The 15,319-nt window shown below is 43.3% G+C and overlaps 1 protein-coding gene across 2 annotated transcripts in view; it reads left to right on the forward strand.

Annotated features, from left to right (window-relative positions):
- The window catches only part of GRHL1 (grainyhead like transcription factor 1), a 54,771-nt gene that overhangs the window by 25,630 nt on the left and 13,822 nt on the right, over nt 1-15,319 (forward strand). For both annotated transcript variants that reach the window (XM_008059299.2, XM_021713016.1), the window contains one exon: nt 9,949-10,107. In XM_008059299.2, the coding sequence (XP_008057490.2) occupies nt 9,949-10,107 (159 nt within the window). The remainder of the gene's footprint in view (nt 1-9,948; nt 10,108-15,319) is intronic.

Below are 15,319 nucleotides of genomic sequence, written 5' to 3' on the forward strand. Positions count from 1 at the left end.
TTCCACGGCACCCCAAGGAGAGTTCTAGCTCGTGTTTCTTACACTCGCCACTCGCCTGTTTTGGACAATGCTGACTAAAGAAGGGCACCTTCCAAAATGTCAAAACTCCTGGAAACTGAGTGTCACCCTCCAAGCTGCCCCATTCTCCGCCCCCCCATGAATATAGGTTGTCCAGGTAGAGACAGTACGGTTCCACGCAGGAATGATGTGTTAGTGAGAAGTCTACCCTGGATGTCTTGCCAGGAAGTCACCTATGGGGAAAGTGGAAATGGTAAATTACAAACAGGGAAATACACATCCTCCCTGTTTACCTCACTGTGATGAAGTAGGGATAAATTAATGTCCCAGCCACTTAGAAAATGGTTTAGATTGGTGGTCAGCAAACATCAGCTCCCAGGCCCAAGTCAGCCAGCTCCCTGTTTATGAGTAAAGTTTTATTGAACCACCACAACACCCATTTGTTCACTTATTGTCTGTGGCTGCTTTTACACTGTATCTACTGAGTTGAGTCGTTGGAAATGGCCTACATATGCTAAAGTATTTACTCCCAGGCCCTTTGCAGAAAATAGTCAGTTCCCGGTTTAGGTAAAAATATATGGAAGGTATTTTATGTGTATGTACATGGTACTTACTCTTGGCCGCATTTATTCACTGCCCCTGTGCCTTTTTTCTTCTTTTATTCAAAACATGTGACGTATCAGTTACCAAAAATAAAGAGATGATGAACATATTGTCTCTTGAAGGAGGTTGCAGTTTAATGAGGAAGACATCACAGTCATGCCTTACCCTGTAGTTCAGAGTTACAGCTTAAACCATCAGCTGAAATCACAAGTTCATCCACAGAAATAAATCCTGTGAAAATCAAGCATGACACGAGTAATAAAAATAAGAAGTAGAATTTGACACTTTTTTTAATAGTTTTTTTCTGGTTAATATTTTATGAACTGTGAGTACTTGAAGATTTGCATGGCCTTATCAAATAACAAATTTGAACAAACACTTTGATCTATATCTTTCTGTTGATTAAAAGAATATTCTTATTTGATAGATCTGTGTCTCTAAAATATTTTTTGATTTAAAAAAGCCTGATGGTATACATATAATGACATGTAAAAATATCTGAACTCTTTAAAGAAAGGAAACCACATATTGGGACTTGTTTTAATAATCTAAGAGTTTTGGATCAGGTGTGGCAGCTCACGCCTGTAATCCCAGCACTTTGGGAAGCCGAGGAGGGAGGATTGCTTCAGCCCAGGAGTTCAAGACCAGGCTGGACAACATAGAGAGACCTCATCTCTGCAAAAAAATCAAAAAAATTATCCGGGTATGGTAGGGTGCCCCTGTTGTCACAGCTAGTAATAATAGGGTGACTGAGGCAGAAGGATCACCTGAGCCCAAGAGGTAAAGGCTGTGGTGAACTGTGATTGTGCCATTGCATTCCAGCCTGGGTGACAGGGTGAAACTCCAACTCCGTTAATAATCTAAGAGTTTGGAGCAGCAGGAGACCTTTTGTGGATCAAAGTATGTACATGGAAGATTAAGCACTTTATAGCAGTCATTTTTAATCCTGGCTCATCACTTGAATTACCTGGAGAGCACCAAAAAAACAGTCCTAATGTGTAGACTGTGACCTGAGCCATTGAAATCAGAATCTCATTGTGTGACTAGGGCATCTGTAATTTTTGATGTTCTCCCAGCTGATTCAAGTTGAGTTAGGGCTGCAAAGCGCTGTTTAATAGACAAGATTCTTAAACTTCAGTGTGCATAGAATTACTGAAGACCTTGTCAAGCACCCTGTCGCCCACACACCGTGAGTTTTCTGACTCAGTGAGTTTGGGTGGGCATCAGGATCTCCATTTCTACCAAGTTCCCCATGCTAATGCTCCTGGCACCACACTTTGAGAGCCATTGCTGTGTGAATCTTAACTTTACACAAGTAGTTACTAAATTACTTTAAATAGCAACCTTATATGGTACTTTTTAAGTAATATGATTTATGGAAAGTTGATTGGTAAATGTATTACACAAAATTATTGTCACCAGTAAAAACAGAGTAGGGATATAGGATTCATCTTCTTACACTATTTTATATATATATATATATATAAATATATAAAATGTTGGGTGTGGTGGTGTGTCATACCTGAAATTCCAGCACTTTGAGAGGCTGAGGTAGGAGGATCCCTTGAAGCCATCAGTTTGTTTGTTTGTTTAGAGTTTATTTTTTTTTTTATTTTAGATGGGGTACAATTCAGGGTTAGGTATACAAATGTCCATTATGCAGGTACCCTTGTTGATGAGGTTCCCCCCCACACCCACTGGCAGATTCCCACTACTGCCAATCCTTTTCTTATAGTATTACAATAATTGTTCAAGGTTCGCTTATGAGTGAGAACATGTGATACTCAGTTCTTTGTTTCTGTGATAGGTCACTCAGTCTTATAGATTCTAAGTCCATTCATGTTGCTGTGAAGTTCATAATTTTGTCCTTCTTTATGGCTGTATAATATTCCACATTTGGAATATACACATGTGTATATATACCACATTTTTTTAATCCAGCTCTTTTTCAATGGGCAGCACTGTTGGTTCCATGTTTTTGCTACTGTGAACAATGCTGCAATAAACATACATGTGCAGGTATCCTTTTCATAGAGTGATTTGAGTTCCTTCAGGTATATTCCCATTGCAGGGCCATCTGGAAGGCCGATTTTTAGAATTTTTAGGAATCACCAAACTGTTTTCCATAGGTGTTGTATTAGTTTACACTCCCACCAACAGTGTAGAAGTGTTCCCTTTGCCTGCATCCTCTCCATCATGTATTGTATTTTGAGTCATTGATGATGGCCATCTGACTGAAGTTAGGTAGTATCTCAGTGTGGTTTTAATTTGCATTTCTTTGATGACTAGTGAGGCTGAGCATTTTTTTCATGCATCTGTTCGCTGCTCGTACGTCTTCTTCTGAGAAGTGTCTATTCATTCATATCTTATGTCCACTTTGTAATGGGGCTGTTTGGTTTTTTCTCTTCAGCACGTTTGAGTTCTTTGTAGATCCTAGATGTTAGGCCTTTGTCAGATATACAGTTGGCAAATATTTTTTCCCATTCTGTGGGCTGTCTCCCTGTTCTCTTGATAGTTTCTTTGACTTTGCAGAAGCTTGTCAATTTGATGAGGTCTCACTCGTCTACTTATCTCTTATGGCATGGACACTTGGACTTTTGATCAGGAATTGGTTGCCAGTTCTAACTTCCATAAGGGTGTCTCCTGCATTTTTTAAGGTCCTTACAGTTTGACGTTTTACATTTAGGTCTTTGATCCATTTAGAGTTGTTTTTTTGGATAGTGATAGGTAGGGGTCTTGTTTTAATCTTCTGCATATGGTCAGCCAGATTCCCCAGAACCATTTACTGAATAGGTTCTCTTCTCCCCGGTGGTTGCTAGTGGAGGCTTTGTTGAAGATAAATTGGTTGAGAAATTGAGGTTTGGCCTCTGGAATCTCTATATTGTTCCATTGGTCTATATGCCTGTTTTTGTACCAATACCAGTCTGTTTTGATTATTGTAGCTTTATAATAAAGCTTAAAGTCTGGAAGCATGATGTCTCCCACTTTGTTTTTTTTGCTGAGGATCATTTTGGCTATTTATGGTCATTTATGTTTCCATATGAATTTCTGTATTGTCATTTTGGGTCTGAGAAGACTGCTGCTGATAATTTAATGAGTATTGCATTAACTTTGTAGATTGCCTTGGGTAGAATGGACATCTTTTTTTTTTTTTTTTTGAATCGGAGTCTTACTCTGTTGCCCAGGCTGGAGTGCAGTGGCACACTCACAGGCACCCCAGCATTGCCCTGCTGGGCTCCGGCAATCCTTCCACCTCAACCTTCCAAGTAGCCAGAACTACAGGCAAGCGCTACTACGTCCGGCTAATTTTTTGAAATAGTGTAGACATGAGGTCTTGCCAAGTTGCCCAGGCTGTTCTCAAACCCATGGGCTCAGAAAATCCTCTTACCTTGGCCTCCCAAAGTGCTGGGATTATGGCTTTGAGCCACTGCACCTGGTCTGGACATCTTAACAATGTTGATTCTTCCAATCCATGAGCATGGAATATTTTTCCATTTGTTTGTATCATCTTGATTTCTTTGAGCAGTGTTTTGTAGTTTTCGTTGTAAAGGTCTTTGACTTCTCTGGTTAGGAAGATGCAAGGCCACCAGTTTGAGACCAACCTGGGTAACATAGCCAAACCCTGTCTCTACAAAATTTTAAAAAATTACCAGGCATGGTGGCATGCGCCTATAGTCCCCTGTCTCTACAAAATTAAAAAAAAAATAACCAGGCATGGTGGCATGCGCCTACAGTCCCAGCTACTTGGGAGGCTGAGGCGGGAGGATCATGCAGGAGAATCGCTTGAACCTGGGAAGTCAAGGCTGCAGTGAGTGATGATCACACCACTGCACTCCAGCCTGAGTGACAGAGTGAGACCCTGTCTCTCTCTCCCTCTCCTCCCCCCTATATACATAAATTCATAGAAGTCTGGAGGTAGAAGTGATCTAGAGATCACCTAGCTCACACTGCCCTTTGACAGGTAGGGACCCTTGCCCCAGGCTGCAGCACTAATTAGCAACAAAACTGGAACCTAACTCAGAAGACTTGATGTTCACACCCAGGCTGCTTCTGTGGAGCACAGGACCTCTTGCTCAGGTATGTGCTGTTCCCTTGCGGCCTTTGGTTGAGGTTAGACCTGTCAGGGGTGTCCCCTCTACCCAGCCTGTTCCCTCAATCGTCCTGTTCGTTCCTATTTGGATCCCACCCTAAGAGTCCTTGTGTGCACCGTCCCTGTGTTCTCTTTGGGATTTTCAGCCCACTGCCCTCTTTCTCATGTCCCTGGCCCTTAAATTTCACATTTTAGTCACCATTTACTGGTTATGTTTCTGTATATATCTAGGTAAAGCACATTTATTTTTGAGTTGGTGTCTCACTCTGTCACCCAGGCTGGAGTGCAGTGGCACGATCATTACCACCACAGCCACAACCTGTTGGGCTCAGGCAATCCATCTGCCTCAGCCTTCAAAATAGCTGAAGCTACAGCTGTGTGCCACCACACCTGGCTAATTTTTTTTACTTATTGTAGAACTGCTGTCTTGCCAAGTTGCCTAGGCTGCTCTCAAATCCCTGGGCTCAGGCAATCCTCTTGCCTCCACCTCCCAAAGTGCTGGGATTACGGGCTTGAGCCATGTGCCTAACCAAAGTGGCATTTAAAAATGCTGTTAGGACCACTGTAAACTTTCTTTAACAAATTTAGAAAACCATCAAGTTTGGAAAGAATTGATGTTTTAAAATAGAGAAATGTATGTAACTAAGAGCTTGCAAGTAATGACTACTGGTGAGGGCAGAACCTTCCTGAAGGCTCCATGTGTACACTAATCCTGGGCTTGAGCCCTGCTTATTTCTGCTTTGAATAGAAACTTGAAACTGAGAACTAGAGGAGGTTAGGTTTTGGGTTGAATTACCACAGAATTCTCTTGTAAAGGGAATGTTACTTTGGGTCAAAGACTTCCTGGAACTGTTGTGGGTAAAGTCCAGCTTTCCCAGGCAGCTGTCTTTGAGATAGGAATTGAGCCTCTTGGCCTAGAATGACAGAGGAAAGTTGAGATTTTCCCTTTGGCTGTAAAATTAAAAATATATAGTAGTTTGGTTACTTTATGTGCTCTTTTTTTTAACCTGAGTGTATTCCATAGACTGTTTCCTTACCTCTGATTTATGTGTGGATTTATGGATTGTATATGGGATGTTTTTAAAATATATACAAGAAGGCTGGGCTCGGTGGCTCAGCCTGTAATCCCAGCACTTTGGGAGGCCGAGGTGAGTGAATTGCCTGAGACTGCGGGTTCGAGACCCACCTGGGCAACTTGGCAAAACCTCATCTCTACAATAAATCAAAAAATCAGTCGGGCGTGGCAGCGCACGCCTGTAGTTCTGGCTACTTGGAAGGCTGAGGCGGAAGGATCGCCGGAGTCCAGCAGGTCGAGGCTGTGGTGACCAGGAGTGGCCACTGCACTCCAGTCTGGGCGACAGAGTAAGACTCTGACTCAAAAAATAAAAATAAAATAAAATAAAATATATGCAAGAAAAGATATAGAGTCAAAACACAGCCAGTGACTCATGCCTGTAATCCCAGCACTTTGGGAGATGAAAGTAGAAGGATCCTTTGAGGCCAGGAGTTTGAGACCAGCTTGAGCAATATAATGAGATTCATCTCTACCCGAAATAAAAAAAAATATTAGCTGGGCATGGTGGTGCATACCTATAGTCCCAGCCACTTGGGAGGCTGAGGCAGGAGGCTCAGTTGAGCCCAGGAATTGGAGGCTGCTTTGAGCCAAGATCAATCACACCACTCCTCTCCGGCCTGGGCAATAAAGCAAGACCCTGTCTCTCAAAACATTAAGTCAGAGCACAGATTTTCTGTAATGCGGTTGAAATTTATATGTGCCACTTTTTGGCCTGTATATCAAAATCTAGGTTTTTGGTGGTTTTTTTTTTAAATGAAAGCAATTTGCTTATTTACTAGAATTAAGCTAAATGGAATGAAAAATCTTAGCAGGCAGGATATAGCACTGTGCTCAGTGTAGAAAGGGACAAAGCCAAATGCAGACCTGGCTTACTAAATATTTACATCTAGTTAGGGAAACAAAACATAGGCATCTAAAAAGGCTGCCACAGGCCCTTGCTTTGCTAAACTCTGGTCTGGCCACCATTGTTTTCCTGGGCCTTGGCCCCCTTCCCTACCTTGGGGAGGTGAATCTCTTCTCTGTCTCTCTCTCTCTCATTTGCTTTCTAAATAAACCATATTTTCCAGTGTAATTTCTGTGTAATTCTTTGCATCCTTCACGTGGCACTGGATCATAGACACCCACCCCCCTCCCCATTAAAAAAAAAATGCTGCAGCATCCCAGTGGTGAATGAAAGCTGGGTGGTTCATCTCAGGAAAATGTCTATTTGGGAAAGAGGCAGCAGGATGTAAAGGGGGAAGCCTGCCAGGTGAATCCCAGTTCATTTGCTTTCTACCTTGGGGCAATTTTGAACATCCTTGTGCGCTTCCCTCTGTGAAAGGAAACTAGTGCCTTCCCGGGTGGTGCTGATGATTCAGTGAGACAGTGTTCCTGAAGTGTTCAGCGCAGGTCCTGACACTGAGCCTGTGGTCCGTCTGCTGTATTGTTAGCTGTGTGGTCACAGTCTGCATAAATGGGACCGTGAGTGGAGTCAGACTTGAACTGGCCTTACAGGTGTAGATGGCAGAGGGGAGCCGGGAGCTGTGGGAAAGACAGGAGAGGAGGGTTGCTTCTGGCTGGATGGAGCAGGGAAGCTGGGAGCAGGAAGCATGGTAAGGATCAGGGTGGGCAGGAACGCATAGGCAAAGTCCAGGATGGTGAGGAGACCAGTCTGGGGTGGAGTGTTTTTGGAGGAACAAGATCAGAGGTGACTTTTAAATCTGTTACCTTGGTCCAGTCTTCAATCTTTTCAGTGTGTTTTGGTCTTTTCCTGCTTAGAAACAGTGTATTAACTGGAGGTTGGGTAAAAGCCCTGCCTTGGCATCTTGCATACCTTCTAGAGAACGTTCTTTGTCACTGGGATTCTAATTTTTCTTTGTCCTTGACTTCTTTTCCCGCTCCCTCCCTTCTCTTTCATCTTGAAGTTCTTATAGGGCCCCTGTCCCTTGGAACTTAAGCCTGTCTCCATTTCTTTTAGCTCAGCCAGTGATACCCAGTGCTGCTTTTGGTGGACCTGTTCTTGGTTGTTGGGCAGGAGGGAGTTGTTGATCCAGGGACTAGAAGAAATCTCCATCCAGATGGGTCTTTGAAATGTGCCAATCTTAGTTTTAAAAACTGTAATTTTAAAGATGTCCACTGTGTGGTGCTCAGGCATCAGAATACATTCTAAAACTAATTGAAAGGGAGTTCAAAAACATTAAAAATCCAGAATGACAGCCGTACTCGGTGGCTCAGCCTGTAATCCCGTGCCTTTGGGAGGCTGAGGTGAGTGGATCGCCTGAGCCCGCGGGTTCGAGACCCGCCTGGGCAGCGAGACCTCATCTCTACAATAAATCAAAAAATCAGCCGGGCGTGGTAGCACGCGCCTGTAATTCCGGCTACTTGGAAGGCGGAGGCGGAAGGATCGCCGGAGCCCAGCAGGTCGAGGCTGCGGTGGCCAGGAGTGGCCACTGCACTCCAATCTGGGCGACAGAGTGAGACTCCAACTCAAAAAAAAAAAAAATCCAGAATGACAAAAAAAATGAAACATTGTTCATTTGCAGTACACTGATTTTTCTAAGTAACAACTTCTTACAGTGTCACATTAATAACTTGACTCAGTTTATTTTAACTTTTGAGAAAATGTGCTAGAAGATAAACTTAACTGATTTGGAGTCCTGGACAGGGTGACATCATCTGCTTTCCTTTTTTTAAAAAAAAAAATTTTTTTTGAGACAGGATATCACTTTGTTGCCCAGGCTGCAGTGCAGTGGCATGATCAAGGCTTTTGTAGTCTCAACTTCATGGGCTCAGGCAATTCTTCTACCTCAGCTTCCCAAGTCATTGGGACTACAGGTGCATGCCACCATGCCCTGCTGATTTTTCTATTTTTTGTAGAGATGGGTTCTCCCTATGTTGTCCAGGCTGGTGTCGAACTCTTAGGCTCAAGCAATCCACCCATCTCTGCCTCCCAAAGTGCTGGGATTACAGGCATGAACCACTACACCTGGCTACTTTCAATTTTGTAAGAGGAAAATCCCTCCTGGATAGATTCTCACCTGCTCAGTGCATCGCTCTGGCACACGCCAGCTGCTGAAGTGAGAGCAGCTGGTGTAACCTACTACACTCGAAACAGTCTTTAAACATTGTTCTTGTGGAAAGTGGTGGCTTGGGCATTGATACAGAGCACTGTCTGGAAACCATGGGCTGACAAGCTCAAAGTCTCGTAATAGACTGTTTTCTCCAAAGTAATTTTGTGATTGAACGGTGGAACCCATCACTAATACTTCAAGAATTGAATTTTTCTTTATTCTCATAGAAATAGATCCACAGCATAACATCTCCTTGGGCTGTATTCTCCTAGGAAGTTTACCATGCTTTTGTGGAACTTTTTGAATGAGAAATGGTGTTTTTTTTTAGGGTTTTGTGATTTCATGTTCTCAGCCTGTTAACAGTCTTCATTACTTTTGTCTTAGTTCTAACCTGGGCACGTAAAGATACAAATCCAAACATATTTAAATAAGAAAAGACCATTGGTTACCACCCAGAAAGGAGAGATGGAAATTATAAATTATAAATTTATAATTTATTGGAAATTATAAATTATTCCCCGAGGACTGGACCAGTGTGATTCTATAACCAAAAGATCAATCATTACAAACTGGAAAAAACTGTAAGACTTTTTAGTCTGGAAAGGCAGGAATTGAGAGAGAGTTTCATTGAACTCTTACAAAAATTGTGGATTAGAGGAACACTAAAGTTCTAAAATATTAAGACATAGGGCACAATAGGTTATCCTAAGAGGTGGTGCCAGCACAAGTTTAGGCGGATTCCCTGAGAGTCCATACTAAGTTATAAAACAGCTGCAGAGAGATCTGTACTATTGGTGACTTTGGAAAATGACATCAGGAGAGAGAACTAGACTTCCAGTTGCCTTAGCTGGTATTGACAGCAGGAATTCTGGAAGGGACGGTAGGTAAGTAGAGACTCAGAGCTGCCACCTGTCCTCCCCTTTAAAGTCTGCTATTCTTATAACCAAAGCACTTAAAAAATACACCCTTTAATGTGTCTCTGAAAAATAAGCAGCTCAGCTTCTCATTTAAAATACATTTGAGTAGTTTTGGCGATGTTAGTACTATCACCAGCTGTGCTAGGGTTGGCTTTTGGTACCTTTTGCTCATGGAACCTTCCCTTCCCTTTGCAGGTTTTCATCTCTGTGAACTGCTTAAGCACAGATTTCTCTTCACAGAAGGGTGTGAAGGGGTTACCTCTTAACATTCAAATCGACACCTATAGTTACAACAACCGCAGCAACAAACCTGTGCACCGGGCCTACTGCCAGATAAAGGTCTTCTGTGACAAGGTAAGAGCACAGGGATGCTTGGAAGAAAGCGTTTGAGATACACTCTTCCTCACAGAAGACAACCAGGGTATCTTGCGCATTTAACTTTAACATGAAAGTCGTGTTATTCTAACATACAGTAGTTTGTTTTAAATGAGCAATTATTGTTTTGGCCTTGCCGAGACACATTATATAGAGAGGAAACAGATCACATTTTAACTGAAAGACGAGACGCGTTGATAAAAGAGTTTTGTTGGGCCTGTTTAATAAAGTCAAGGTGGTGCACGTAGAATGCTGATGAGCCCAGCCTGCCGGGTAGGCAGCACCTGCTGCGGTGATGTCTTCTTTAGCTTGGGGTCTGAGCACGCTTTGTGGGTGACTCCTAAGGGGCTGCGCTTGAGCAGGCAATCCTCTCTGCAGGCAAGGTTTTTACTTTTTTCTCCTCAAAAATAGTGAACTTTTTGGCTGTGCACAGTGGCTCATACCTGTAATCCCAGCACTTTGCAAGGCCAAAGTGAGAGAATCACTTGAGCCCAGGAGCTTGAGACTAACCCGGGCAACGTTTTTTTGTCTCTATGTCTCTACAAAAAACATTTAAAATTAGCTGGGTGTGATGATGCACTTCTGTAGTCCTAGCTCCTTGGGAGGCTGAGGCAGAAGGGTTCCCCGAGCCCAGGAGGTTGAGGCTGTAGTGAACTGTGATCATGCCACTGCACCCCACCCTGGCCACAGAGTGAGACCCTCCAAAAAACAAAAAGGGACTGGTTTTGACTAGTTCTTCTCTGTTCATCTTGTTAAAGAAACGTCTCTTTCAAGATTTTTAAAAGTACTTGAAGGGGGAGGTAGGGAACACAGCATCGATAAGGGTACCTGATCTCAAATCAGACAAAGTGGGGACCAAAGGGAGGCCCAAACATTACCTATAAGATGACCACTTGTATACCGAATCCTGAATTGTACCCTACATCTTTAAAATAAAATAAAATAAAATTTAAAAGATAGTACTAAAAAACTAGAGGCGTATTTGCCATCAGAGGCCCGGGTAGAGGAAGCACAGCATTTGAGCACAGCAAGTGTGTCTGATGCCCTCCACGTTCAGAAAGCTTCTCCAGCCCAGAGTTGGCTGCTTTGCTGAGTGCCTGCTGACCTGCTCGACTGTGCTGGTTTCCTACTGTGATTAACAAATGATCCAAATTTAGTGGCTTGGAAGAACACAGATTAATCGTCTTACAGTCTGTAGTCGGAAGTCTGGGCAGGTCTGGCTGGGCTGGCATCAAGGTGTGGGCAGAGCTGTGTGTTCTCCGAGGCTGTCATGGAAATCTGCCTCCCTCCTTCTCTGCTATCTGGAGGCTGCCCATGGGCCTTGGCTCATGGCTTCTTCCATCCTCAGAGTCAGCCATGGCTGCTTGAGGCTCCCGGTGCATCGCCACAGTGCTCCTTCACTGTCACATCTCTGACCCTCCTGCCCCCCTTTTGCTTTAAAGGACCCTGTGGTTACCTTGGGCTCACACAGATGACCCAGGATACGCCCCCTGTCTTCGTGAACCTGATCCGTCCTCAGACTCCAGACCAAGATGTAGTGTCACTGGGAGCCCCAGGGACTTTCACATCTGTAGCATTTGACAAGTGATGAGTCACAGCTAGTGGGTAGCAGAGATTCCTGCCCTGAAGTCAAAGTTCTTCCCTTAACACCACATTCCTCTTCTCAGGCAACAGAAAAACTGAAGAAAAACTATTAGGGAGTGTCCATGTTTTTTTTCCCTAAAATTCTAGGGAGAAATTACAGTTTTATTGGCTCAATTAAAAATTTTTTTTTCACAGCTGCTATTTCTGTTTCTAAAAAACTTTCATGTCTATGTAGTAATTTTCCTTGGCATTCTTTAGAATTCCTGAAAAGTTTTTTTTTTTTTTTTTTTTTGAGTCAGGGTCTCTCTGTCACCCACTCTGGAGTGCAGTGGCACAATCATGGCTCACTGCAGCCTCGATCTCCTGGGCTCAGGCAATCCTTCTGCCTCAGCCTCCCAAGTAGCTGGGACTACAAGTGTGTACCACCATTCCTCACTAATTTTTTAATTTGTGTAGAGTTGAGATCTCATGTTGCTCAGGTTGGCCTCAAACTCCTGGCCTCAAGCGATCCTCCTGCCTCGGCCTCCCAAAGTGCTGAGATTACAAGTATGAACCACCATGCCCGGCCTGTAAATTCATTTTTTGAATGCTGTGGAGATGTGTATTTTTCATTAGATGTCTGCTGACATCAGGTAGTAAACACAGTCAGTCAATCATTGTTCCAGTTGCCTCGGTGCCACTCTCAGGGACCCAGCTGGGGGACCCTATGTCTGAAACAACACTATCAGAAGACACAAGAGGACAGTTCCTGCATCAAGGACATCACTCAGTGCCCAGGGCTGTCATCTATTAGAGCAGTATCTCTCTAGTTACCCGTGGTGAGGGACTATGTTTTTAATTTCTAGTCTGTCAGTAACCTCTTCTGTAAAATACAATTGCTAGAAAAATGAAATGGCACATAAAGTTACATGAATTACAAGCTTCAGTTTTTTTATTATTTATTTCAACAGACATAGTATTCTATCTTTTTGCTTTTCGAGTGCTTGCTTGGTGTTCAGTTTGTTTTCCTTGGGCCATAGCAGCTGTGGGCTGACACTGCTCCACAGATCCCACCTGAATGCTGCTGTGTCAGAGGACAGCAGCACGAGTTAGCATGAGCTGGCGTTTTCCACATCAGATGATAAGAATTGTAGAAGCAAGTTTGAGGAGAAGGAACAGTATGGATTCATGCTCTTAGAGTCTTTGGTTTTAGTATTAAAACTTGTCAGAAGAGCTCCGGCATTAGTAGTTGATTGAGAAGAATGAAACACAGGAAGGGTTTCATGAATTGTCCAAAGTTACTTTATCAGTCAGTGGTTGAAAAAAGCTTAGAAACCAGTTATCAGCCAGGCACAGTGGCTCACACCTGTAATCCCAGCACTTGGGGAGGCTGAGGTGAGGGGATTGCCTGGGCCCAGGGCTTGAGGTCAGTCTGGGCAACTGGGTGAGACCTCATCTCTATAATAAATCAGAAAAATAATTCCAGCTACTTGGAAGACTGAGGTGAAAGAATCATCTGAGCCCAGCAGGTCGAGGCAGCGGTGGCCGTGAGTCTGGGTGACAGAGTGAGACTCTGACTCAAAAAAAAAAGAAAAAAAGAAACCAGTTATCTTCGCTTTGTGTTTGCTTAAAAGTCTCATACTTGCCAGGTATGTGACCCCAGCTACTTGGAAGGCTGAGGAGAGAGGATCGCTTGAGCCCAGGAGTTTGAGACTAGCCTGGGAAACATAAAGAGACCCCATCTCAGAAAACATACCAACCAACACTTACTAGTGTGTTTTGGGAAGGCTTTCTTCCAAGTTGCAGAACTGAACAGGCTGCCACATGATTTCATGTTTTGGTGTCACTACTGCTTGCCCTCTATTCATTCCGTTCATATAAGATGGGAACATAGCATCTGAGGTTTTGGGAAGCATGTCAAATGTGCAAGCCAGAGTCAGTCACCATGTTTTCATTACTTGGGTAAGGTTGCTAAGAGATAGTCACACAAAGCTGTGGTTAGGAAAAGAGTCATCTGCTTCCAGTGGTGCTTTATGTGGCCTAGGCCCATAGATGTTCAGACGTCCTCAGCTTCATGGGTTGTGGCTTTCTGCATGAGGCCTTCAAAAACTCTCATCATTGTTTTCCCTACCTGGTTGGGGATGTGACCCTAGAGGTTCACATGGAGATGCGGGTTGTTGGTCTCCTCTCCCATCGTCTGCCCTTATGGCTTGCAGAAGTGGTCATGAGAGGTGTGTGGTAGCAGGTACTTAAGGGACATCAAAGGTGAAATTATACACTAGGCTTTCACCCCCAGTTTTAATCTCAGAGTTACTATGGTTTGCTATAAAATTCCACATGAGAAGAAAATAGTTATGTGCTCTGTGTAATTAATTTCCAAAGCCCTTGATCCTTTCAGCCACACGAAACCCCACATGACCTCATACCTACTCTTGATTCTTGTGTGTCTGCCTATGACTTCTCTGTCATCCTTTATGAGTACGATTGCTTTTTCTCTTCCGGGTTTGTCCTGTGCTGCCTCCCTGGAACATCCCGCCTGTCTCCTTGATTCTGTCCTTTCTGAGCTTTGACTTAGCTGCTTTTGGTGCCTGTCCCTTCACCTCCCTCTGCTGTCTCTTAAAACTCTCACATTTTATGAATCTTGTCTACATTTGCAGAAAGAAGCTAGCGCTAAGACAGCTTTAAGTATCCTTCAGGGTGTCAGCATTCTTTTTCTCTCCTGAGAAGACAGTTGGAAGAGCATGTTATGAATTGCTTAAATGGCATTTTCTCTTATTTCAGAAGTGGCAGCAATATAACACATTTTCAGAGAAAACAGGAGCAGAAAGGGGATCTTTAACCAGTTAAAATTTGACAGCTCCTCTTTCTACGAGCTTCCCTGGTCCATCTTAAGGGACATTTTTTCGCACAGAAGTTGCCTTCTTCATCAGAGTTGTGTTCATTATAGCTGAAACTGGGAGCAGGTGCTATGGATTAACTTTCTGAGGCAACTTCTGATGTGATTGCCTGTGATAAATCTCTTTAGTTATTGTCTAAGAGAGAGTCAGAACAGCTTGAATGAAAATGGTTCCCCATCATGTCATAGGACTTCCTTTCACCTCTCTTGCAGTGTGTGCCTCCTGGTGATAGACTCTTTCAGCTTTTATATGTCCAAAGAGTCTTTGTGTCGCCTATTTTGAAAACTCCTTCTGCTGGGTATATACTTGTTGGTTGACTATCATTCCTTCAGCACTTTGTCTTCTGGCTGACGTATTTTTCTAAGAAGGCTGCTGTCATCCTGTCTTTTCTTCGGTATAGTGTGTGTCTTTTTTCTAGGACTGTTTTTAAGACCTTCTCGTTACCACTGATTTTGAGCAGCTTGATTATGTCTCTTTATGTTTCTTGTGCTTGGAGTTTGTTGAGCTGCTTGAATTGCTGAGAATCTGTGGGTTTATTTTTATCTTACTTTATTTTATCTTAATTTAATTTAATTTTTTATTTTTTTAGTTGTCACCCAGGCTGGAGTGCAGTGGCACAGTCATGGCCTACCACAGCCTCAAACTCCTAGGCTCAAGTAGTCCTCCTGTCTCAGCCTCCTGAGTAGTAGCTGGCACTACAAGGCATGCACCACCACACTTGGCTATTTTTT

This window comes from Carlito syrichta, unplaced genomic scaffold (assembly GCF_000164805.1).
Source record: "Carlito syrichta isolate Samal-C Ts95f unplaced genomic scaffold, Tarsius_syrichta-2.0.1 Scaffold303988, whole genome shotgun sequence".
NCBI classification, from domain to species: Eukaryota; Metazoa; Chordata; class Mammalia; order Primates; family Tarsiidae; genus Carlito; species Carlito syrichta.